Consider the following 25,798-nt stretch of genomic DNA (forward strand, 5'->3'; position numbering starts at 1 on the left):
ATTGGAATTCTAGAGTAACCTCCAGAGCAGGTGTCAAACTGCAACAACTAGGGCGCAACCACCACTTCGAAACATGGGGTCTGGTTGAGCCCACACATTTTCCAAAAAATAGAGGTAGGCCGGATGTGTTAGACGTCGCCCTCACTAGGAGGATCGCGGGGTTTGTGACCACAAGGATAATCAACAGAATGCCCTCTGACCACAATCCAGTGATTCTAGAGGTCGACGTGGGAGAATGGGTAGCATTCCCACAATACCAGACGTCTTACAAACGTACAAACTGGGAGCAATACCGAGAAACTGTCACCTCAGATATTGTTCACACTCCACCACCTACTGGCAAAACAGTAGAACAAGTGCTACAAGACCTAACAGGTGCCATCTTGCAGGCAGCGGAAGATGCCACTCCCCCACAAAGGGACGGCCCACCCCCACAAGTACAACTCCCAGAACATTTGCTAGCTCAAATCCAAGAACAGAGTGGCAAAAGAGTGGAAGATCACCAGAAATCAGGCCACCAGGAGGCTGCTGAATCGTTTACAGAGAGAGCTGAAGGCAGCGCTCAATGAACACAGAAACCAGCAATGGCAAAACCGCCTCACAACCCTCAATCTAGACGATCACACTCTATGGCAAGCAACCAAGCAATTCACCAAAAGATGCATTACGACCACGCCACTGCACAACGAGCAGGATCTGGCTTGCAGCCATGCTGAAAAGGCCAACGCCCTCGCCGACACCTTTGAGAAGCAGTTTCAAGCAGCAGAACCCCAGGGTAATGAACACGAAGAGGTAGTCCATCGTCAGCTGGCTGTCTTCCTCAATGCTGAGGAGGACCCAGAGGACGAACCCCCACTTTTCGCCCCCAAAGACGTGGCAAAAGCAATTAGGTCCCTCTCTTCAAAAAAGGTGCCAGGACACGACAGTGTCACCAACTAGCTAGTTAAAAACCTCCCGCTCTCGGCTATCGAACACCTCGCGAACGTCTTCAACGAGATTACTCATACCCGTGAGTTCCCAGCATACTGAAAACAAGCAGGAGTGGCCGCGATACACAAATCAGGGAAAGACCCTTTATTCCTGGAGCACTACAGGCCTATTAGCGTCTTGCCAACTCTCAGCAAGATCTATGATCGCCTCCTGCTTGTTCCCATACGAGACCACATCACCAATCAGCGACTTTTGCCGGATTTCCAATTCAGATTCCGACAGAAGCACTCTGCCCCACAACAGATCATGAGACTGGTGGGCGCAGCCACAGAGGGCTTCAACCACAGAGGCTACTGAAGGATAGTGCTACTTGATGTAGCCAAAGCCTTCGACTCAGTATGGCATTAAGGGCTATTATACAAGTTATACACACAGGGGTTCCCTGAGATAATAGTCAGGTTAATCCAAAGCTATCTCACGAACAGAACTTACTCTGTCAAGGTGGAAACGGCCACCTCCACCAAAAGGCGTATTCGTGCTGGGGTGCCACAGGGATCGGTCCTGGGGCCCGTTTTTTGTACAGTGTGTACTGTACCCCCCCCCCTTCCCCCTGGTGCACACCGCACAGTATCCTCATGACACAGCCTTTTACACTCGTAATGCGAATATGGACCTGGTCATTCATAGGCTACAAAGGGTTTTAGCTAACACAGAAACCTGGGCCCATCACTGCCACATCACCATCAATCCTGAAAAGACACAGGCTATGGTGATCACCCGGAGACTTGGGCCCCCTTAACGCCCCTTCCCCTTCACCTGCACCTACATGGATATCGACTCTACTGGCGCAGATCCGCCAAGTATCTCGGCGTAACCTTGGACTCGAGACCAACATGGAAACTGTTGTGGCTTGGCAAGGCAGCCAAGCCACTATGAGGAAGCCGAAAGGCACGCGTTTAAGCTCATGCAGGCTGGCGTGAGGTCTGGAACAGGACAAGGACTTTATAGTAGCAAAGAACGTACGTAGCTGCTGGAATACTTAACTTTAATCCACAATTGGTGAACAACCCCACATAGACGAGGTCCACAGGAAGTCTGTGCTAGAATGTCCATCCTATACCCAGTCCTCAACACAACCAGCTCCCTTCCCTGCTCTGTAGGGGTAAATGTCTGTCAGGCCCTTATACGGCCAGTAATGGAGTATGCGTGCCCTGTCTGGGGATACGCGGCGATGCAGGATCTGGAAAAACTCCAGAGGCTGCAGAACCACGCCCTCAGGAGGGCACTGCATCTACCCATGGGATCCCCACCGACGATCTGCGCGCTGCTGTCGAGATACCCCTCCTCAAAGAAAGATTCCAAGATCTGGCAAGGAATTTCTACGAGAGCTCTTCCAGATCTGGAAATAACCTCATCCACTCCTTAGGTCGGTATGGCACGTCCCGTGATAAGCACAAACGCCCTATGACGACCTTGATGACTAAGTCGAAGAGAAAAATCCTAAAATCTCCAAGTCCTAATACAAATCCTTAATCCTTAAAATACACAACATCTCGCCAACCTCAGGCAAGTACAAGAAACCACCAGAGCACCATCACAATACACAGACAGCCAAACATTCAAAGATAATCACACACACACACACACACACACACACGCACACACACACACACAACACACATTCTGGAGTAAAAGCCAACAGGCTACAAATTCCTCCATAGACTTCCCCAAGGAGGGGAAAGTAAAAGGTGTGAGTGTGTGTTAGAGAGAGAGAGAGAGAGAGAGAGAGAGAGAGGGAGGGAGTTGGGGAATAAAAGGTCGCCGCGACATCAGTCTGACGTTGCGATGTGTTTAACTTCATTATTCCTCGCTTATATAGTGCACAATAGCTCTGCAGTTATTTTCTGTTCACTATAATCTAACTCGCAAAATTCGGTTCCTTATTCTAGATCATCTTTCAGTTCCGAGGCTCAACTATAAGGATTTGCAAGGCCTAATGAAGTTTTGCCGTCCTGTTATTATGAAGGTCCTCAGTCACCCACCCCACAGCTAAAAATATGCGATGTATATACCATCGCTGTATTATCACAATCATTAATTGATGTTGTCGTGGTTATTATGGAATTATTGAGTCTGTGTCGTTTCACTTACCCGTTTCTTTCCCCTCACGGAATGACGTTTGACTGCATGTTGCCAAATTACTTCATTCTGGAGATACAATGGATGTCAATAACGCTGTTTCCAAATTCATTGTAACCAAGATGATTAATTTATGAAATAAAAATTATTGGATATACTTGTATATTGATATAATCAGAGATCAACACTAAAATCGCTTTTTCTCGAGGTTCATAAAAAGACTTACATTCCCTCTTTTCCCCTGACCCTCCAATGCAAATGCTACTAAGCTCTCCCACCAAGACGAAGAAAAAATATCCTCAAGTGGAGTTCCTGATTTGTATTCAGAACCAGACCAACTGTTTAGTTACAGTATGACATTCCCTCATTCTCAAAACTGCAAATTGTAATCAAATTTTACTCTTCTATTTTGGAAATATTTCTTTAGTTGATACAGCTTGTTTTTTCAACATTAACTAATACAAAGCAGCTTACAGTTATTATCTCACCTCCAAAACAATATCACACATTTCAACAATAAACTTTTCATGTTCTGAACTTTGTATAAAACCGTGTTTGTACAGAAGCGCCAATCACTATATTTCATTTAACAGAGCGTTTATAAAGCTGTCAAACTATCAGTGATGATACACATTTTCGGAATATGCAACTCATGCTTACAATGTCTATAATCATTTCTAATCGCAGAGTAGTGAAATTTCTGTCGTAAGTGAATTCGTGCTGCAGTAATATCTTTGGTGAAGCCGCCAGTAGTTGGTGTTAGAAGTGTGTAGTCTTGTCAGCTGAGTGTGTTTGTATATTCGTCTTCATGTCGAGTGATGTTATTGTCGGTTGATTGATTGGTTCAGAGCCTGACTTCAGTAAAGGATAAACTGCTATGGATTTGTAATTATTGTGCTTGGAATGGTATTTTTGTTTAGAAACATTGGTCTCCGATATGTGAATTATGTTTGAACAACTTGGAAGGTACCGTAGTATATATTACGTCGGCTATTTGTATATGTATAGGGCATTTTTTTTCGGATCCTCTTTTGACTGTCAGAATTTTTACGTAAGAAAACTTCAGATTCTAAATTAAGTGAAATTCATACTTCGCCTGGAACATTGTGAAATTGACAGTGTAATACATTTTTAGAACACAAGAAACTTCAAAATACTTGTAACTAATAATCAAAGTGATTTTTTGTGTATAATAGCAACTGTTACCACCCACTGAGTATTATAGTATGGAAAATCACTGTCGGGTTTTTTTTTTATTAATTTGTTCACTTGAGGATCTAGTATTTCATGTAACACTTTATTTACAATTCCCGGCGTTTCGTGAATAAGTTAGTTTGACACAGTTTCCTGCTGTCTTCAGCCCTTTACGTATACTTTCCATAAATGGTTAATATTTCGGATTTTGTATTTGTAAATTGGTAATGTTAAGGATGAATTCCCGGGTACCGTAAATTTGCCACACTGCAAGTAATAGTAGCCTAGCCTTGTGTTAGAATGATGTGAACACTTGGATTGTTGTGACGATTTATGTTGTGCGCTGAACTCCAGTCTGTAAAACAATATTTTAAGGGAATGTAAAAATAATGAGAGAGAAAATTACTCAGAATAATATGATTAACCCCAAATGGACACTGAGATATTGTGTGTTTGTAACTATAGGAATGCTGTTTCTTCTATCAAGTTATTGCCTGTTATACTGTCAACTAGTTTTCAAGTTTGCCATATTCCTATGGATCACCACTCATTGTGAACGCATTTACTGTTAAGTGTTAACCATGTCTCACTCGTAGTATCAGGTTACGAAAGTGACAAAAGGTGTGATATTGTTTTGGAGTTGAGATAACAACTGCAACGTACCTTGTATTAGTTAATATTGAAAAACCAAGCTGTATCAACTAAAGAAAAATTTCTAAAATAGAAGAGTAAAATTTTGATTATAATTTGCAGTTTTGAGAATGAGGGAATGTCATACTGTAACTTTGAAAAGCTCGAGGTTGGGGAATTCAGACAAACCATGTAGGACCCAGAAGCTCCATTAAACTAGACACACATCTATGGATGAAAAGCATGATCTAAAATCTGAGGCAAATCTATGTTGAAAGTGTTACAAATCTTAATTCCAAACCACTGAAGAAGAAGAAAGAGTCACGAACCACATTTTTGTGTATTTGCTCTGTTATAAACAAACTTCAAGTAGGCTACCTTCTGTTCTGTCACAAATTATTACAGAACCTAAAATGGTGGCAAATATTCGTGCTGGTTTCAGGGCCACTGGTCTGTTTCCATTTAATGTGAACAATGTAGATTACAGCAAGATAGTTGTTCGTAGTATACCAGCCTCAACCACAGTTCAGACAAATGAGGAACTTCCGAGACATTTCTCATACATAGAAAAGCAAATTGATCCTGTCCTTCTAGATGAGTTCAGAGCAACCAAGAGAAGCAATCATGAGTGGGAAGGAAATCAAGAAGCATTATTACTTTTCAAGTTCTGGAGAAAAATAGCTGATGAGGTTGAAATGCATGGTGCTAGTGGTAACACTGATGACATTCTGACAGATAGCATAGCGCCTCCCTCTGAAGATAATCAAACGGAGAATGTTTCACAAAACGCAGACAGACTTATCAAAATATTGATAATATTGACATATTTTCAACACGCAATTCAGATATTCCTTCAACACCCACCAACAGTCTTATTCCTGCAGATATATCAACAACCCCCAACAGTATTTCACTTAATTCAGGTACTCCAATATCCAACCATAGTCCATCTTCAGTGTGTATCCAAGTGACACCACCAAAATCATTAGCAACAGTTTTTGAAAGTGTTATCACTTGGCCAGAACCTAAACAACGAGGCACAAAGAGAAAGAAAGAACATACACCCACTGTTGTGACTAGTGACAAGTGGGTGGAATATCATGAACTGAAGGAAAAAGAGAAGCAGGAGAAGGATCAGGAAAAAAGGAAGAGAGAAGCTATGAAGGAATTAAAGTCCAAAGAGCAGCACTTGGCATTATCTCACGTAAAAAGGGGGAAAACAAGAAACAGACAAGAGTTAAGTGATAAGCCAACAAGGTCTTCCGAGGAACGAGAATGGACGGACAATGGAAGCAGTTTCGATGACTATGTAGAAGGAGATGAAGATGAAATACCAGAAAATGTGAAACTATCTTCGAGTGAGAATTTGAAAGTAGGGGACTTTATTTTGGTAAAATTTAGTTTAACAGGAAATAGAAGAACAAGACCTGCAATTTTTAAGTATGTATCTGTAATTTTGAAAGTGCTTTCTGACTCTGAATATGAAATTCAGTGCCTAAAAAGTTCTAATGTTCAGAAAACTTGTTTCGAATACATTGAAAATGATGTTTCGACTATAACGGGTGAAGATATTTTAGGGAAACTGCCAGATCCAGTCTTGATGCAAGAAGGACGTTCATTAAAAACAAAGTTCCCTGGTTCCATTGATACTCGTGAGAAATAAACTTGTGTGGAAATTGATTTAAGTAATTACTGGGACAATTCTTTGCCTAACAAATTTTTTTTTCTGTTCATTCAGTTTCTGTACCTTTTACCTATTTGATGTATGTTTGTTGTCTGTTGTCTTATATACTTGTATAAAGCACAAATTACTTTCTGGCACATGGATTGACAATTATTTTAGCCATAGTTTTATTATAATATGAAGTGGCCATAAGTGGGGAAACAACTGGCCATAGGTAGGGTTAACATGGCCAAAACTGGGGAAATGCGCCATTTATTTTTCAATATTTTTTTCTGCTTTTGTTAAATAACTTAGAATATTTGTTTCTACATGGTTGTAATGTGTAGACTTTGAAGCAAAAGATACGATTTTTTTAAGTAATTTGTATACTTTCTTCCTATACTAAAAATGTGGTGTATCTCGAATTGCCCTTAATGTGGCCATAACTGGGGCCTCGACCCTAGTATCTGAGAAAATCTAAGTTGTAAAATGAAATTAAATATTATTATCTTTACAGACTTATTGCAGGGTTGACCTTGGCATGAAAAGCTGCAAATGTGTGAAGAGATCAGTTGACAGTTTTCCACGATACAAAAGAAACACTAAATGGAAATCCTTATTCCAAAATCAAGGCTCCTTGTGTTTAGTTGAACCCCCCTTTCAAATTCAACCTATGATTGTAGCTATTGTGATCCTCAGTCGGAAGACTGGTTTGATGCAGCTCACCATACTAGTTTGTTCTGTACAAGTCTTCCTCTCTGAATAACTACTGCTACCTTCATCCTTTTGAACTTTCTTATGGTATTCATCTCTTGGTCTCCCTCTATAATTCCCCTCCCCCCACCCCCTCTCTTACCTGTGCTTATCTCCAGTAGTGAGTTGGTCTCTCTCGATGTTTCAGAATATGTCTTACCAACCAATCCCTCCTTTTATTAAAATTGTGAAACAAATATCTTTTCTCTCCCATTCTATTCAATACCTCCTCATCAGTTATATGATCTACCCTTTGATCTTCAGCATTTGAAAACCTTCTATGAACAGTTTATCATTCATGTTTCACATCCATACAAGGCTACACTCCAAACAAATCCCTTCAGAAAAGGCTCCCTAAAATTTATATTTGACATTAACAAATTTCTCTTTTTCAAAAATACTTTTCTTGCTGTTGCCAGTCTGCATTTTATATCCTCTGTTCTGCCACCATCTGTTATATTGTTGCCCAAAATTACAGATCAGTCCTATTTTCTCTCTCATTTCTTGATCTTATTACCCCAGCTTTACTCATTTTAATTTGACAACATTCTTTAGCCTTTGTTTTGCTTGCATAGGTATTCATATTATAACTTCTTTTCAAGACATTCTTCATTCTGTTCAGGTGCAAGCCCAAGTCTCTTGCTGCCTCTGATGGAGAATTTTTATTCCAAATCTCCTTTATTTTCTTCATGTTTGGTATATCTTGAATAAAATGACATTTTGATTGACATACTGAAATTTACCTTCTTGTCACTTATGTTGACCAGTGAAGGCAAATTCCAGATTAATTTCCTTGAAAAATTTCATTTACCAGATGGAGCTAGGCTTCATTCACAGTTGTGACTTTGTCCATGGAACTTCAGTTCGTACCTTTCCAGATTGCCTCGCCATTGTTGGAATATGTGCCATAGGAGGCATCTTGTTGAAAAGTATGTGAAAGTTTTCACAAGCTCTGAGATCAGCATTTGTGAAAATGGGTCATTTATGTTTTAAAGATTAGAAACTTGAGCATACCTGTAATCAGTGAATTTGAGCATTTCTTTCAGTAGTTAAAAAACATACTAAGTAATGTGCTTATTTCTGTAGTTATGGATATAGTAGACTTAAGTAATGTGCTTAAAAAAATCTTAGTAAGTGTACAGTAGCACGAATAATTTATGCTCCTGGCATTGATGGGTCAGTATTTCTCATAAATATGTATGGGTCGACAGAAGCGTCCGATCCAACGTGTCGGCTTTGACCCGTGACGTAAGGGTGTTGTCGTGTGTGACGTCATGACGGCGCGGAGTTTGGTTTGAGTGTGGCTGTCTCCAGTTCTGTTTTATCTTATTTTATTTACTTTTCTGATCTGTTCATTCTATCTCGTGAGATTTTTTTTAAATTTAAAAACACTTATTACTTATTTTAATTATCTGTTTCCTCGAATTTCGAATTTCTGTTTTAGTTTATTATATTTATCTTTCTGATCTGTTCGTTCTATCCCGTGAGATTTTTTTTTTTTTAAAAAGACAAAAAACACTAATCAGCTACTGAAGCATCTTTATCTTCTATGGGTTGCAGGGGCTATGACCCCTGGGGAGGTGGGTGGGTATTCATGCATGGCTGTCTTCACTTACACGTTGTAGCTACGCAAGGCATCTAAATTTGTTTATATTTAGTTTGCCCCCCACCCAAAACACCCCATTTCCCGCACTTGTCCCGTTAGTGTCATTAGGCTTCTTGTGGAAAGTGTGTGTGTTTGTTTTTGTTTCCGCCATATTTGTGACGTCATGGGTCAAAGCAGACGGGTGGGATCGGACGCTTCCGTATTTCCATATGTATAATGTAAACAGCACTAACAAATGTTTCATTGAAGAGACTACCTAAAATTTAAGGTTCTTGTACTAACTTTATGCAAAGTATATATATAAAAAAAGTCAAGCCAAGCCTGTGACACTCAGCCTGTGGACTGGCATTTGGCCAGAGAGTGTGCATAACACAGCCTTTTGTATGTCACGGCACTTGAGGAGGGGGGCAGAGGGGGTATCTCCATTGCCAGTATCAAGTACGGTACTCTATTTGCCAGACCACGGCCACCCATGTTATAGATACCATGAAAAAATATGTAAAATTTGTGGATAAAGATCATGTCAGGATTGCTAAAATCTGCATAACTCCAGCGTGCTGTTAGAGTGAGACAGCAAGTCATTTTTAGATTGTTATACAAAAAGAGATGCCTAGATTTGCAACTAAAGTGGATGTTTATTTAGTCAGTGACCGGTTTCTGGCTACGCCCATTCTTAAAGCAACCTATGTACGAAAGTCAAAATTACAATTTATCCAAACACATTGTTTAATGACTGCAAAGCATAAATGGATAGCATATCACAACCAATACATACCAATGTTTGCCAGGTAAAATGTCTATCACAATAGCAGTAAACAGAATCCATACAGTTGCATACCATCCTAACTAATGTTTGTTAACAAATTACACTAGTCAAGTCAGAAGCTACTAGAAAACCTAGGGAAGATGGTGTCCTCTTCTAGCCATGGTCAAGTTGGAAGCTACTAGGAAACCTAGGGGAGATGGTGCCCTCTTTGGGCCATGATTCTTTTATTTCGGGAAAGGTTGTTTCCATAGCAATGCATAGTCTTCAAAAACAAGCAATTCACAATCGTGAAAAACAAGCAGCGTACAAAACTATTACGTAACATATGTGCCACATACATATATTTTGTATGTGTGCTTATGTACATGCACAAAATACGATGTAATACTAAACCCTAACATACAGATCCACAGAGGGTAAGGCCTGCATGCCATAAGGCATGAAAATGTCAATACGTCATCATAGAATTATAATACAGCATTGCTATATTGTAGCCTACATAGTATTGCCATTCCGTGGCAAAGTTGCTAAACATGAGCATAGATCGCAAACAAATGTTTAAACAAAGTTTAAAAAAAACATGTCATTAAAAGACATGCACAAGCATAGTTATTTTTTACACTTTTGAATTAAAAATGGACCAGTCTGTATCATGCATAGAGAGAGATACGACAGTAAGATTACCTGCAGAATTAATTACATAAAATAAACAGTAATTATACAAACACTAGCATCCGAGTATCCAATACAATTCCCAGGGTGTGATGAAAGGGTTTGAATATGGCGGGCAAAACTCAGAAACAGAGGGGGAGGAAGGAGATAGGAAACGGTGGCAAGGGGGAGTCTAAATCGAGGATTCTAGCAAAGTAAGCTGCAATGTTTATTTCCAAATGCACAAACCACTGATAAATATACCATATAAAATATAAGCTATGCATTACCATAAATATTTTCCACAATTATACATACAAATATTTTTGGAAAAACAGTATACATACCATGAAGTAAAATGACAAAACATAATGACTGGGACTTACCTCTTTCAGGCACAAGTTGCTCTCAAGGCATATGTAGGACAAACATTCCAAACAGTATTGTGAATGCCCACAATGTTGAATGAGTAAGCACACAAATGTTTCTGGAAGGCATAGTCTTACCAAAAGTTGACTTAGTAAGAGGCACCCACACTACACCGTTAGTGATTAAAAGTAAATAATAAAATTGTGTTGTTGTTGTGGTGTGCAGTTCTGAGACTGGTTTGATGAAGCTCTCCATGCTACCCTATCCTGTGCAAGCTTCTTCATCTCCCAGTGCTTACTACAACCTACATCCAACTGAATCTGCTTAGTGTAATCATCTCTTGGTCTCCCTCTACGATTTGTACCCTCCACACTGCCCGACCAATGCTAAATTTGTGATCCCTTGATGCCTCAGAACATGTCCTACCAACCGGTCCCTTCTTCTTGTCAAGTTGTGCCACAAACTCCTCCCCAATTCTATTCAATACCTCCTCATTAGTTATGTGATCTACCCATCTAATCTTCAGCATTCTCCTGTAGCACCACATTTCGAAAGCTCCTATTCTCTTCTTGTCCAAACTACGAGGGCTATCCACAAAGTACATTATGTTTTGGAATTAAAAATAAATAAAGTATTGGAATTTTTTTTATTATATACAGATGAAAGCCACACTTAAATACTACTTTTCTACATAGTTGCCATTTAAATTAAGGCACTTATCGTAGCGATGGACGAGCTTGGAAATTCCTTCGTCGTAAAATTCGGCCGCCTGCGCCTTCAACCACGTGGTTACCTCTTCTTGAAGCTGTGCGTCGTCATCAAAACGCTGCATAGCCAACCACTTCTTCATTGACAAACTGCCTATTGGCTTCTGTCTCGGGTTCTTCGGCCGACGTTCATCTAATGATTTTTCTGACGTTTTGCCAGCACGAGTGGCTGGCATTGTCAAAGCTTCACCCTCCATTGCCGGTGGTGAACTGGAACGTCGGCCGAAGAACCCGAATGGAAGCCAATAGGCAGTTTGTCAACAAGTGGCCACGAAAGCCTTAACAATTTTGCACTTCTTCATTGCTGGGAATAAGTGGAAGTCGCTCTGTGCCAGGTCGGGACTGTACGGCGGATGAGGAAACAACTCCCACTTAAAAGATTCGAGAACTTCACGAGTGGCATTTGCCGTGTGGGCCCGGTCGTTGTCGTGAGTCAGCAAGCAAGATCTTTGAGCCCAACTTTCCCCTGCGCTTGTTTTGTATTACTCTTCTGAGGTTGTGCAGAGTTTGGCAATACCTTTGAGAGTTTATTGTAGTGCCTCTTTCCAGAAAATCCACAAAAATCACACCTTTTCTGTCCCAAAAGAAGAGGTAACCACGTGGTTGAAGGTGCAGGCGGCAGAAATTTACGACGAAGGAATTTCAAAGCTCGTCCATCACTACGATAAGTGCCTCAATTTAAATGGCTACTATGTAGAAAAGTAGTATTTAAGTGTGGCTTTCATCTGTATATAATTAAAAAAATTTCCAATACTTTATTTATTTTTAATTCCAAAACGTAATGTACTTTGTGGATAGCCCTCGTGTTTATTGTCCATGTTTCACTTCCATACATGGCTATACACCATACAAATTCTTTCAGAAACGACTACCTGACACTTAAATCTAGTCTCGATGTTAACAAATTTCTCTTCTTCAGAAACGCTTTCCTTGCCATTGTCAGTCTACATTTTATATTTTCTCTTACTTCGACCATCATCAGTTATTTTGCTCCCCAAATAGCAAAACTCCTTTACTACTTTAAGTGTTTCATTTCCTAATCTAATTCCCTCAGCATCACCCGACTTAATTCCACTACATCCCATTATCCTTGTTTTGCTTTTGTTGATGTTCATCTTATTTCCTCGTTTCAAGACACTGTCCATTCCGTTCAACTGCTCTTCCAAGTCCTTTGCTGTCTCTGGCAGAATTACAATGTCATCGGAAAACCTCAATGTCTTTATTGCTTCTCCATGGATTTTAATACCTACTCCGAATTTTTCTTTTGTTTCCTTTACTGCTTGCTCAATATACAGATTGAACAACATCAGGGAGAGGCTACAACCCTGTCTCACTCCCTTCCCAACCACTGCCTCCCTTTCATGCCCCTTGACTCTTATAACTGCCGTCTGGTTTCTGTACAAATTGTAAATAGCCTTTCGCTCCCTGTATTTTACCCCTGCCACCTTTAGAATTTGAAAGAGAGTATTCCAGTCAACATTGTCAAAAGCTTTTTTCAAAGTCTACAAATTCTAGAAACATAGGTTTGCCTTTCCTTGATCTTTCTTCTAAGATAAGTCGTAGAGTCAGTATTGCCTCGCATGTTCCAATATTTCTATGGTATCCAAACTGATCTTCCCTGAGGTCGGCTTCTACCAGTTTTTCCATTCGTCTGTAAAGAATCCGTGTTAGTATTTTACAGCTGTGACTTATTAAACTGATAGTTCGGTAATTTTCACACCTGCTTTCTTTGGGATTGGAATTATTATATTCTTCTTGAAGTCTGAGGGTATTTCACCTGTCTCATATATCTTGCGCACAAGATGGTAGAGTTTTGTCAGGACTGGCTTTCCCAAGGCTTTCAGTAGTTCTGATGGAATGTTATCTACTCCCAGGGCCTTGTTTCGACTTACATCTTTCAGTGCTCTGTCAAACTCTTCACGCACTATCGTATCTCCCATTTCATCTTCATCTACATTCTCTTCCATTTCCATAATATTGTCCTCAAGTACATCGCTCTTGTATAGACCCTCTATATACTCCTTCCATCTTTCTGCTTTCCCTTCTTTGCTTAGAAATGGGTTTCCATCTGAGCTCTTGATATTCATACTAGTGGTTCTCTTTTCTCCAAAGGTCTCTTTAATGTTCCTGTATCTATCTTACCCCTAGTGAGATAAGCCTCTACATCCTTACATTTGTCCTCTGGCCATCCCTGCTTAGCCATTTTGCACTTCGTGTCAATCTCATTTTTGAAACGTTTGTATTCCTTTTTGCCTGCTTCATTTACTGCATTTTTATATTTTCTCCTTTCATCAATTAAATTCAATATTTCTTCTGTTACCCAAGGATTTCTACTAGCCCTCGCCTTTTTACCTACTTGATTCTCTGCTGCCTTCACTACTTCATCCCTCAGAGCTGCCCATTCTTCTTCTACTGTATTTCTTTCCCCCATTCCTGTCAATTGTTCCCTTATGCTCTCCCTGAAACTCTGTACAACCTCTGGTTCTTTCAGTTTATCCAGGTCCCATCTCCTTAAATTCCCACCTTTTTGCAGTTTCTCCAGTTTTAATCTACAGTTCATAACCAATAGATTGTGGTCAGAGTCCACATCTGCCCCTGGAAATGTCTTACAATTTAAAACCCGGTTCCTAAATCTCTGTCTTCCCATTATATAATCTATCTGATACGTTCTGGTATCTCCAGGATTCTTTCACGTATACAACCTTCTTTTATGATTCTTGAACCGAGTGTTAGCTATGATTAAGTTATGCTCTGTGCAAAATTGTACCAGACGGCTTCCTTTTTCATTTCTTACCCCCAATCCATATTCACCTACTATGTTTCCTTCTCTCCCTTTTCCTACTTTCGAATTCCAGTCACCCATGACTATTACATTTTCGTCTCCCTTCACTACCTGAATAATTTCTTTTATCTCATCATACGTTTCATCAATTTCTTCATCATTTGCAGAGCTAGTTGGCGTATAAACTTGTAATACTGTAGTAGGCCTGGGCTTCGTCTCTATCTTGGCCACAATAATGTGTTCACAATGCTGTTTGTAGTAGCTTACCCGCCACTCCTATTTTTTTTATTCATTATTAAACCTACTCCTGCATTACCCCTATTTGATTTTGTATTTATAACCCTGTATTTACCTGACAAGAAGTCTTGTTCCTCCTGCCACCGAACTTCACTAATTCCCACTATATCTAACTTTAACCTGTCCATTTCCCTTTTTAAATTTTCCAAAATTATAAATAAGGAAAGACATAGGGAGCAGATGGAGGGAGGCTAAAGTGCTAAAGACATCTAGGATGAAGATCATAGCTAAGTAAGGTGCAGTTAGTATTTAGACTATACAGGATATAAATGAGCATGAATTACAATTTGAATACAATTGAATAAAATAGCACACTGTAGCAACTGGTATACAACCTAATGTGGGAGGAAGGGCATTGCTGCATAGTGACGGGTAGGAGGCAGGTGTAGTCGGTGGCGAGTGAGGGCAGAGAGAAAGGATAAGGGAGATCCTAAAGAAAGGACGGGAGAGGAGAATGAGAAACAGGAAGGCTGGGGAAATTGGGTTGCAGTTGGGGGGGGGGGGGGGGGGGGGAGGGGGGTTCCTAATGAGAAGGAAAAGTTTTGGAAAAGAGGACATATTGAAAGTGGGAACACGGGGGGGAATAGGGAGCCCATGAGGAGAGGGGAGTGGGAGACAAACATTCTAAATAATTCCAGAAAAATGGATTACAGCACATTCATGAAGAGAGTAAAGAATCTGTTAAACAGAAAATCTACTTGTTCGTTTAGAATTTTATCAGGTTCTTTTCTTTTGTTAGTAAAATTTCCAATTGTCACTGACAACCGTCTGCATCCCCCTTGTTGCACAATCCTTGTCTTATAAAGTACTATCCATACAATCGATGGAATGGTGCCCCTTTAGGAGATGCTAATTGAATGTGGCCTTATTGTTCGGGTTAAAATTCTCTTTATAACAGATGATAAAATTTTTACCTGTTTGGCCTGTGTAGTAGGTGATATACTCCCAAGGAACCAAATTCAAAATAAACTTGTAGACTTTTTGTTTAACAGATCCTTTGCTCTCTCCAGGAATGTGCTATAATCCATATTTCTGTAATTATACAGGGTATACATAAAGTCTGGGAACACTTTCAATTATTTACTTCACAATAACCAAACATTGTACAGGTATTGTACATATGTCATTTTGAAGAGAAACCCTGAAAGCTTGTTTTCATGTATACCGCCACAGCGTAGTTTGCTAATTTGCTGATAGTCAGCACTAGTTGCAAACATGCTGAGATCAGGTGCGGAGCGAGCTGTTTCATGAAATGTCCTCCCCGATCACCAGCTCTCACTCCGTGTACCTTTTTTCTGTGAGGACACATTAAAGATCTGGTGTATGTATCGCCTCTACCACGTGATGTAGCAGAGCTCCGAGAGAGAATATGGGAAATGACTGCCACAGTTTACGATGCCATGCTGGGAGTTGTATGGCAATAATTCGATTACTGTATTGACATTTGCCGCGTCACTCATGGTTTGCATATCGAATGTTTGTAAAAAAAAAAAAAAAAAAAAAAAAAAACTTCCTGAGTTTCTCTTCAAATGCAATATGTGTGACATCTGTACAGTGTTTAGTTCTTGTGCAATAAATAATTGAAAGTGTTCCCAGACTTTATGTACACCCTGAATAGAATGTTTGCCCCTCGTACATTCCCCCCAATCACCACCTGCTGCCAATCACCCTTTGCACCCAATTTCCCTTTCTAAAACTTTTCCTTCTTGTTACCCCCCATCCCCAACACGTTCCCCCCCACCCCCTGCCAGTTGCAACAGCAATTTCCTCAGCCTTCCTACTTGTCCTTTTGCTCACCTTTCCTTCCTCGCCATCTTAACTCCACATCCACGCTACAGCCCATTTCCTTAGAGCTCTTCGTTACCTTTGAAAACCTTCGGTGGATGTTGATTGTTGAATCAGTTTTCAGTAAGAAGTCATCTTCTCTAAAACGAATTGGTTTTAGAAGTGTTTGAGATGATCTAGTTTTCCAAGCGTCATTATGTTTTTAGCCTTGAGAATGGCTTATGCGCATTAGATTGTGTAGCAGTTGCTACAGTGTGCTATTTTATTCAGTTTGATGTATTCATTGTATTCAGATTGTAATTTATGCTCATTTATATCCTGTTTAGTTTTGAATACTTATAGTACCCTAATAGGCTATATCTTCATCTTAGAAATCTTTTGCACTTTAGCCTCCCCTTTCTGCTCCCTATGTCTTTCCTTATTTATAATTTTGCTATTTACTTTAATCACTTAATTATATAGCTGTGAAGTCTTATCTTTGGCAGGATTATACCTTCTTGAAAAGATTTGTGTTCGTACTCGCACAGTGTTGCGGGTATTTACAATATAATTTGAAATGTTTGTCCTGTATACAGTGAGAGCAGCCTATGCTTGGCAGTGTTAAATTCCAGCCATTATGTTCAGTCATTTTATTTTATGGTACACCGTTTTTCTAAAAATAATTTTATGTATAGGGTTAAACTTTCAAACTGCTGTAGAAATAACACCACTGGTCAGAATGATGTCAAATTGCGACAGAATATTACCGGTGAAGGGGGAAAATGTGTGACAGAAGAAAAATAAATAGTTGCAAAATGCAGCTATAGATGGTGCTGGAAGCATCATAATTTAAGAGTGGTTGACTAAAAAGACAAATGAATCGTACAACAATGTCTAAGGTGTACGTCTGACATTAAACAGATTGTATTACTCAGTGTGCATGGGTGTGTAGATGTGACACTGTTAGCTATGCAAACCCATCCACCATGGCTCGGTCATCTCACATAAAATGGAAAAAATTGGTTTTTAACTATCCTGAGGTAAAAAATCACATAAAAAACATCACTCACATCAGTTTTTAATTGTCCTGAGGCCAAAAACTGCATAAAAAGCATCAATCACATTGGTTTTTAACTGTCCTTAGGCCAAAAACTGCATAAAAAGCATCAATCAAATTGGAGTATTAAATTCCATGTGACTGGTGCAAAACATGTTCAATATGATGTCGTCCGTTCACTGCAAAAAGTTGAAATCGAGAAACAGCATGTTCCACAACTGATCGAAGTGTTTCTAGTGTCACATTCAGAATGTGTTGCGCAATGTGTGCCTTCAATGCAGCTAAGTTTGTAATCTGAACACTGAACACAACATATTTCAAATAGCCCCACAGCCAGAAGTCACACGGATTATGATCAGGTGATCGGGACGGGCATGCTGTAAGGAAATGGAGGCTGATAATTCTAGCAGTTCCGAAATGGTGCTACAGCAGCTGCTTAACTGGAGTTGCTATGTGCGGAGGTGTGCCATCTTGCATCAAAATGATCCCATCTATACATCCACGCTATTAGAGAGCTGGAATGATGTGGTTGTGCGAAATACACTCATAGAGCTTACCAGTGACGGTACAGGTAACAGGACCAGAAGCACCTGTCTCTTCGGAAAAGTATGGCTCAATGATAAATGATGCCGTAAACCTGCACCACACAGTGGCCTTTTCAGGATGAAGTGGTACTGGTTGACTTGCGTGTGAATTTTCTGTTGCCCATATTTGACAATTCTGTGTATTGACATATCCTGTCAGATGGAAGTGGGCTTTGTCTGTCCACAAAATCTTCCACAGCCAATCATTGTCCACTTCCATGCGAGCAAGGAATTCTAAAGCAAAGGTCTCTTGCTGGCATCTCAGCAGGAAGCAGTTTGCCCACATGGCTAATTTTGAATGGATAGCAAAGAAGGGTGTTTTATAGAATTTTATGCACTGTGCTCACGGGTATGTCCAATGTTTAGGCAGTTCTCTGTGCACTACACATTTGCACACTACCACTCATCTCCTCCTGCATTGCTGTCGCGATTGCTTCCACTGACATCAAATCAATTCGTTTCCTCCCTCTACCAGGTTGCACACCAAAAGAACCCGTCTTTTCGAATTTTCGAATCATTTTCTCTAGACCCATGGCAGTCATCAGTGTCCAGAACTTCTGCAGAGTGATGTGTGCACAGTCATCATTCTTGTAATACAGCTTTACAAATGCAGCATCATCATGCATTGAGACAGTTATGGCAAACGTCGCAAATGTAAAAGGAGGAAAAGCCATGTACTCAGTGTGTTTATACCAACTTTAATGGGTCGTGCGCATGACAGGTGTTTTCATTTACATATTCTGACATAACAGCACCATCTATTGATCAATTTTCACGTTATTTTTTTTTCTTATGCCTTATGTTTTCCCCCTTCTCCGATAATATTCCGTTGCAATTTGACCTCATTCTGACCAGTGGTGTTATTTCTAAAAAGTTTAACTTTAATTATGATCACCCCATATAATTGTGGAAAATGTTTTTTGTAACTCATAGCTTACATTTTAGGCTCATCAGTAATTTGCACATTTGTAAGTAAACGTTACACCTTACTTCGGTAGAATCCTCAATTTAGACTCCCTCTTATCACCTTTTCCGGCTCGGCTTTGCTGCCAACCCCCCTCCCCCCCTCCCACCACGCGCACACACCCTCTCCCCTCCGCTCCCGAGCTTTTCTTGCCCTATTCTAACCCTTTTAGCTCATCCACTTCCTTTCCATACTGCTTTCCTTTCCACCGCCTGCTTTCCTTTAAGCCCCCTTCCTATCATGGGAATTGTATTGATTGCTCAGATGTTACTGTTTTAGATAATTACTTTTTATTTCGTGTAATTACTTCTGCATGTGATCTTACTGTTGTATCTCTCTTTATGCATGACATAGACAGGTCCATTTTTAATCTAAAAGTGTAAAAAAATAACTAGGCTTGTAGATATCTTTTAATGGCATGTTTTTTAAACTTTGTTTAAACATTTGTTTGCGGTTTGCGCTCATGTTTGGCATCTTTGCCACATCTGTGCTATGGAATGGCAGCACTATGTAGGCTACAATGTAGCAATGCGGCGTTGTAATTCAATGAAGACATATTGACATTTTCATGCCTTATGGCTTGTAGATCTTACCCTCTTTGGATCTGTAAGTTGGACCTTAGTATTACATCATATTTTGTGTATGTAGATAAGCACGTTTACAAAGTGTATGTATGTACCACACACGTTACGTAATCTGTTTCATACACTGCTTGTTTTTTAAGATTGTGAATTGCTATGGAAACAATCTTTCCGAAAATAAAAGAATCACAGCCCAAAGACCCCGCCCCCCCCCCCCCCCCCCCTCTTTCCTTAGGTTACCTAGTAGCTTCCAATTTGACCAGTATAATTCGTTAACAAATGTTACTTGGGACCATACGCATATGTATGCATTTCATTTATTTCATTTACTGCTATTTTGTCAGACATTTTATAGGGCAAACATTGGTATGTAGTGTTGTGATGTGCTGTCCATTTATGCTTTGCACTCATATTTAAAGCAAACATGTGTTTGGATAAATTGTAATTTTTACTTTTATACATAGGTTGGTTTGAGAATGGGCGTAGCCCAAAACTGGTCAGCTACTAAACAAACACCCATATTAGTTGCAACTCTGACTGTCTCTTTTTTGCACCACAGTTACTAAAATTCCTTTATTGATTGATAGTTTCACCTCATTGCGCAGCCCTCTTCAGATTAAAAATATAGAAAATAGCATATAAAAGGAGAACAATAGTGAAATTAATTTTATATTTAAACTTACATAATTTGATGCATACCAGTAAAAATTATTACTTAATTCTGTCTGTCTGCCACCAGACATTACACATTGTCGTAATGTGTTGAGCTGAATCGCTCTTATTGTCATGTACACGCTGAAAAATGCATAGGTTGTGACAAAAATAAAGACATGCCAAAGCATATTTGGATAAGTGGTATGTTTTTATTTTTGATCACAATCTAGAAAATTTTTCAATGTGTGCATGACAACAAGATCTATTCAGCTCAACAGATGGTGGTGGTGGTGATGAGTAATGCCTGGTGGCTGATACACACAGAATTAAGTAATAATTTTTATTGATATGTTTCATGTAATGGAAGTTTGAATATTAAATGTATTTTGCTATTGCTCATCTCTTATATGATATTCCATGTATTTGAGATCTGTCAATTTGAGATCTGTCATTGAGCTAAAACTAGTACAGTAATCAGTAAAGGAATTTTAACAAACTTGACCTAAGTTTTTTATCCACAAATTTTGACACCACAGATCACACTATTTGACAGTGGCAGATGACATAAAGTTATGTAAATAGTTTGTTACAAAATACAAAATGCAGTGGGTAAAATTCAAGAATTGTGGAACATGAAGAATTATTAAAGAACTGCATGAGTACTTCACTGATAACTATTTAAGCAAATCATTTGAATTAAATCCACTGAACTGAAATGGATGGAGACAATAGCAATAACATCAGCGAAGATGCAGTGAATGAAGTGGTGTCAGTGAAATCTATTCAGAACTACTGAACATACAATGTAGTGAAAATGTGAGTAATGAAACTTTTTCCAGAGTTCCTGCTTCTCATGAATCATTAATTGCTGGTTGCTCCGGAAGTAGTGGAGAGATTCAGAGTGAAAATTCGTAAGACAGCAGTTTATATGCTGCAAATGTGGTTATTTATTTTAAGTATGTTGTGTGTTGTACTTATTGGTGACACAGTTTTTTGTCTCCCAGGAATGTAAGGAGGTAATTGTTACAGAAATAGTGTAGTTAGTGGTATTGTTCTGAAATGTAAATAGCTGTACCAAGTGTTTATTTAATCTAGGCTAAAGTGTACTTCCAGTAATTGGCAGTTCTTGTGTTGTGTGGTGATATTGGCAATTCACTGGCGGTGGTAGCAGGCAACCAGGTTATAGTGTACAGTAGTCAATGAGTAAGTCTGTATCTAATGACTGCTTTTGGCAGAAGATATGAATCAGTTAAGTTTGTTTTCAATATGGAGAGTGCCAAAATAACTTTTACTGGATTTTTAGGTTGGTTACTGGTTTTTGTATTTAGCTGCTGAATGGAATAAAACTATGTGCTGACAGACTGACCAGTAGTAAGGACGAGCCAATTTTTGGTTGGAAAGTGGAAATTTGCTTGTCAGTTTGTGAAACCAACGAATCTCAACATGAAAATAAGATTGCTGTAATATATGGATGTGTAGGGTAGCCCAAGATATATGTTCGTCATTGCAGTAACTCCATGTGTGTTGTATTTTCAGTTTTGCAATGATGTGATTAAATTCTGATGTAATTGATCAAAATACTACCTAATTTTATTACGAACCATAGATAATTATAAATGCACATTGTATTTTCATATTGACAACTGACTCGCAATTTGTTGTATTCAGTTCCCTCAACACATCACATCACACAAGTTGTTACTATCATTAGCATGCAAGACAACAGCCGTTGACACCATAAGCGCTCTTTTACCCTTAATGTATCTACTGATGAACAATTTTTTAGTTTGTCCGGCTATTACTGCTTTGATTTCTTGAGAGAGGAATTTCTGTTTATTACTGCAATCTTGATGTGAAAACTCATATTGCTGTAAAGAATTTGTTACTTCTTTGTAGTTTCCTGCAAGTATTTTCTGTCTCCAGCCCATTATTTCACTTGTTGTACTTGAGCTAATACTATAAAAAATTACTAATTATATATGTAAATACGTAAGTGATCGAGAATATGACTTCCTGGAGCAGAATACAGTACTAATAATTTAAAAACCACGAATATGAGTTAATTAAACTATCATAAATATATTCTGCGAAATTTAAAGTAAGCTGCATGGTAGATTTGCAGACAGTATACACTTATTCTTTAGCTTTATGCTAAGTTATTGGTCATTAATATGGGCATGCTGTTAACAGCTAACATTTTATTGATTATATACTGCAGGTCTTAAACTGCCAATATGAGACGGTATAGAGTCCAATATGGAACCTTAATACCGCAAGGGAATAAGAGGGGTGTCTGTTCACGTGGCAGGATGTTCCGGTCTCGGTCCCCGGAGCAGCTGAAGACCAAGAAGACTGGGTCATGGTATCCATGTTCATCGAATTCCAAAGGCCTCGCAGCAGGTGATGTGGAAGTAAGTGTGACTGCTTTCAAATAATTCCTGGACATAACTGAGACTTCAGCACTGTTCCATAATTCTGTCTCTAGCAGTGTTTACACATGCCCAAAACCTATCTTCACCTCTCTCTCTCTCTCTCTCTCTCTCTCTCTCTCTCTCTCTCTTCCCCTCCCCCTCCCCCTCCCCCTCCCCCTCCCCCTCCCTCCCTCCCTCCCTCCCCCTCTTCCCCCTCCCCCTTTTCCCCCCTCCCCCTCTTCCCCCCTCCCCCTCTTCCCCCCCCCCTCTCTCTCTCTCTCTCTCTCTCTCTCTCTCTCTGTGTGTGTGTGTGTGTGTGTGTGTGTGTGTGTGTGTGTGTGTGTGTGTGTGTGTGTGTGTGTGTGTCCATGCATTTATATATGACAATAAGTAACAGTGACAGATATTATTTCAAAACCAAATGTGTGCAGTTCTTCGATAAAAAATTCTCCAAATTGGCCCTCACATCTTCTATAATATTCTCAAACCTTCAACATACCGACTGTCTAAGTAAGGGCACACATTGCTGCATTGTCAATGGCAAAAATATTGATGGTCCCAAAATATTCTCAGTAATTTTCAAGACATACTGTGCTTGTGAGGTTGAATATTGATCATTTGATAATATTCACATTTCAGATGGTAACAGAGCTTCATGAACCAGGCACATTGTATAAGTGTGCACTGGTGGTTTTCAGTTTGTCTTTATTCCTTGTTCTAGATGTAGGTGGTTCACTGCTCTACTTCTTAAAATGAGCGAAGAGGTGATGCTTGAATTCATAGTGTGTCACTCACAAACAAAGTCTCTGTGCAGTTAAGTCTTCAAAGGAATACATCGATAATTTTTAAAAAAAAAAATGAAATTTCTGCTTATGTGGAATTAAAAGACATGCACACAAGACAATTTTATGTGCCTATGTGGGAGTAGCTATTATATTTATGATTGTAGGGTGGTCACTGAAGGATTCATTGTGTCATTTCTTTATTTATTTGAAAACATAATATTGTCTTGTTTAATTACATGGCAGTGTGGAGAAGTACTTACACTTCAAAAAGTACATCATATGCAATGATTAGTAAGATGTCTGTGAAACGCATGTCAGTTTCACCAGATAATTGAAGAATGTTTTAAGGTAATTACCTGAATATATTCTCCCTGGGCATAAATGTTTGCTGCATTTTCCATACCAATTTTCCTAATTGTGTTTGCTAATGTTACAGCACTAAACTTCGAGCATTTGATTGACTTACATGTTGCTAAAAATCTCCAAGTTGGCTCCTAATCTCTAGTCAAATGTGATTGCATCTCTTAGTATATTTTGCTTCATTGTTTTACATCTTATCGACAGTAATAATTCATCGCACAACGCACTACTCATCCGAAAATAGTTTATGAAATATTTTTATTTATTTATTCATACAGGGATTAACTCCCAGTGATGGGACCATGTGCAATGAAAGTATACACTGAGGGGACAAAAGTCATAGTATAGTGATATGCATATATGCAGATGGTGGTAGTATCGCATACACAAGGCATAAAAGGGGATTGCATTGGCGTAGCTGTCATTTGTACTCAGATGATTCATGTGAAGAAGTTTCCGACATGATTACGGCCACACGGTGGGAATTAACAGACTTTGAATGAGGAATGGCAGTCGGAGCTAGACGCATGGGGCACCCCATTTTAGAAATTGTTTGGGAATTCAATAGTCTGCAGTCCACAGTGTCAAGAGTGTGCCGAGAATACCAGATTTCAGGCGTTACCTCTCATCACTGACCACAGACAATTCAGTGGCCGACTGCTTTCACTTGACAAGCGAGAGCAGTGGCATTTGCGTAGAGTTGTCAGTGCTAACAGACAAGCAACATTGCCTGAAGTAACTGCAGGAATCAATTTGGAATGCATGACAAACATGTCCACAAGGACAGTGCTGCAAAATGTGGCATTAATAGGCTACGGCAGCAGATGACCGATGCCAGTGCCTTTGCTGACAGTACAGTGTTGCCTGCAGTGCCTCTCCTGGGCTGGTGACCATATCAGTTGGACCCTAGGTGGCTGGGAAATTGTGGCTTGGTCAGGTGAGTCTTGATTTCAGTTGGTGAGAGCTGATGGTAGGGTTTGAGTGTAGCACAGAGCCCATGAAGTCAAGGACCCAAGTTGTTAACAATGCACATTGCAAGCTGGTAGTGACTTCGTAATGGTGTGTGCCGTATTTACTTAGAATGGATCCAACTGAATTGATCACTGACTGGAAATGGTTGTATTGGGCTAATTGGAGACTATTTGCAGCCATTCATGGACTTCCTGTCACCACACCATACAGAATTTTTATAGGCGACAATGTACCATGACACTGTGCCACAATTGTTCATGATTGGTTTGAAGAACATTCTGGGTAGTTCGAGCTAATGATTTGGCCACCAATTGGACATTTGTGGGAAATAATCAAGAGGTCAGCTTGTGTACAAAACCCTGCACCGGCAACACTTTTGCAATTATGGACAGCTATAGATGCAGCAAGGTTCTATATTTCTGCTGGGGACTTCCTATGCCTTGATGAGTCTGTGCCACATCGAATTTGTGCACTACAACGGGTACAAGGAGGTCTGATACAATATTAAGAGATATCCCATGACTTTTGTCACTTTACTGTACACGCAAATAGTATATATAAGTATGTTTTTATGAGGATAGAACAGGTGATCAGCTAAGACCTTGCTGAAGGAACCATTTTGCCTGAAATATATAGGAGAACCACTGAAAATTTCAGTCACTGTGGCCAGACAGACCAAACTCTGTCCTCATAATATGAGGTCATTGTCTGAACAACTGCACTGTCTCATTCACTTGGTTCCTATTGTACAATGTTCTCCTAATTGTCCTCAGTTTGCACCAGATAACGTATGATATGAAACCAAGTTTATCACTGCAAACACTGTTGATGTCTGCTGATGACTCCTGTACCATGAACGTACTGCTATGCCACTTGCACTTACCCTAGTCAGTTCAAAAAACTGACTTCAGGCTGACAGACATGCAACTATCTCCCATGCATGTCTTCATGTCCTTTCTTCAGTTTGAAAAATTGAGTCAGCATACCCCCCCCCCCCCCCCCCTGCCCTCCCCCCTCCCCCATGATTAGTGATGTGGTAAGCTCAGGAGAATGACTAGATATTACTATCTTGCATGAATAGACCTTGGTACATGATTTTCTTGTAAAAGCATTACATTG

At 39.7% G+C, this 25,798-nt stretch overlaps 1 protein-coding gene across 2 annotated transcripts in view; it reads left to right on the plus strand.

Moving 5' to 3' along the window:
- Positions 1-3,873: 3,873 nt before the first annotated feature.
- The window catches only part of LOC126425213 (BTB/POZ domain-containing protein 17), a 126,441-nt gene continuing 104,516 nt past the window's right edge, over positions 3,874-25,798 (plus strand). The window contains exons 1-2 of one of the 2 annotated variants that reach the window (XM_050088169.1): positions 3,874-4,035; positions 22,460-22,562. In XM_050088169.1, coding sequence (XP_049944126.1) covers positions 4,016-4,035; positions 22,460-22,562 — 123 coding nt within the window. In that variant the 5' untranslated portion in view covers positions 3,874-4,015. Of the gene's footprint in view, positions 4,036-22,369; positions 22,563-25,798 lie in introns of both variants that reach the window. The other variant, XM_050088168.1, reaches the window with a different exon arrangement.

The sequence above is a fragment of the Schistocerca serialis genome, chromosome 10, assembly GCF_023864345.2.
Source record: "Schistocerca serialis cubense isolate TAMUIC-IGC-003099 chromosome 10, iqSchSeri2.2, whole genome shotgun sequence".
Lineage (NCBI taxonomy): Eukaryota > Metazoa > Arthropoda > Insecta > Orthoptera > Acrididae > Schistocerca > Schistocerca serialis.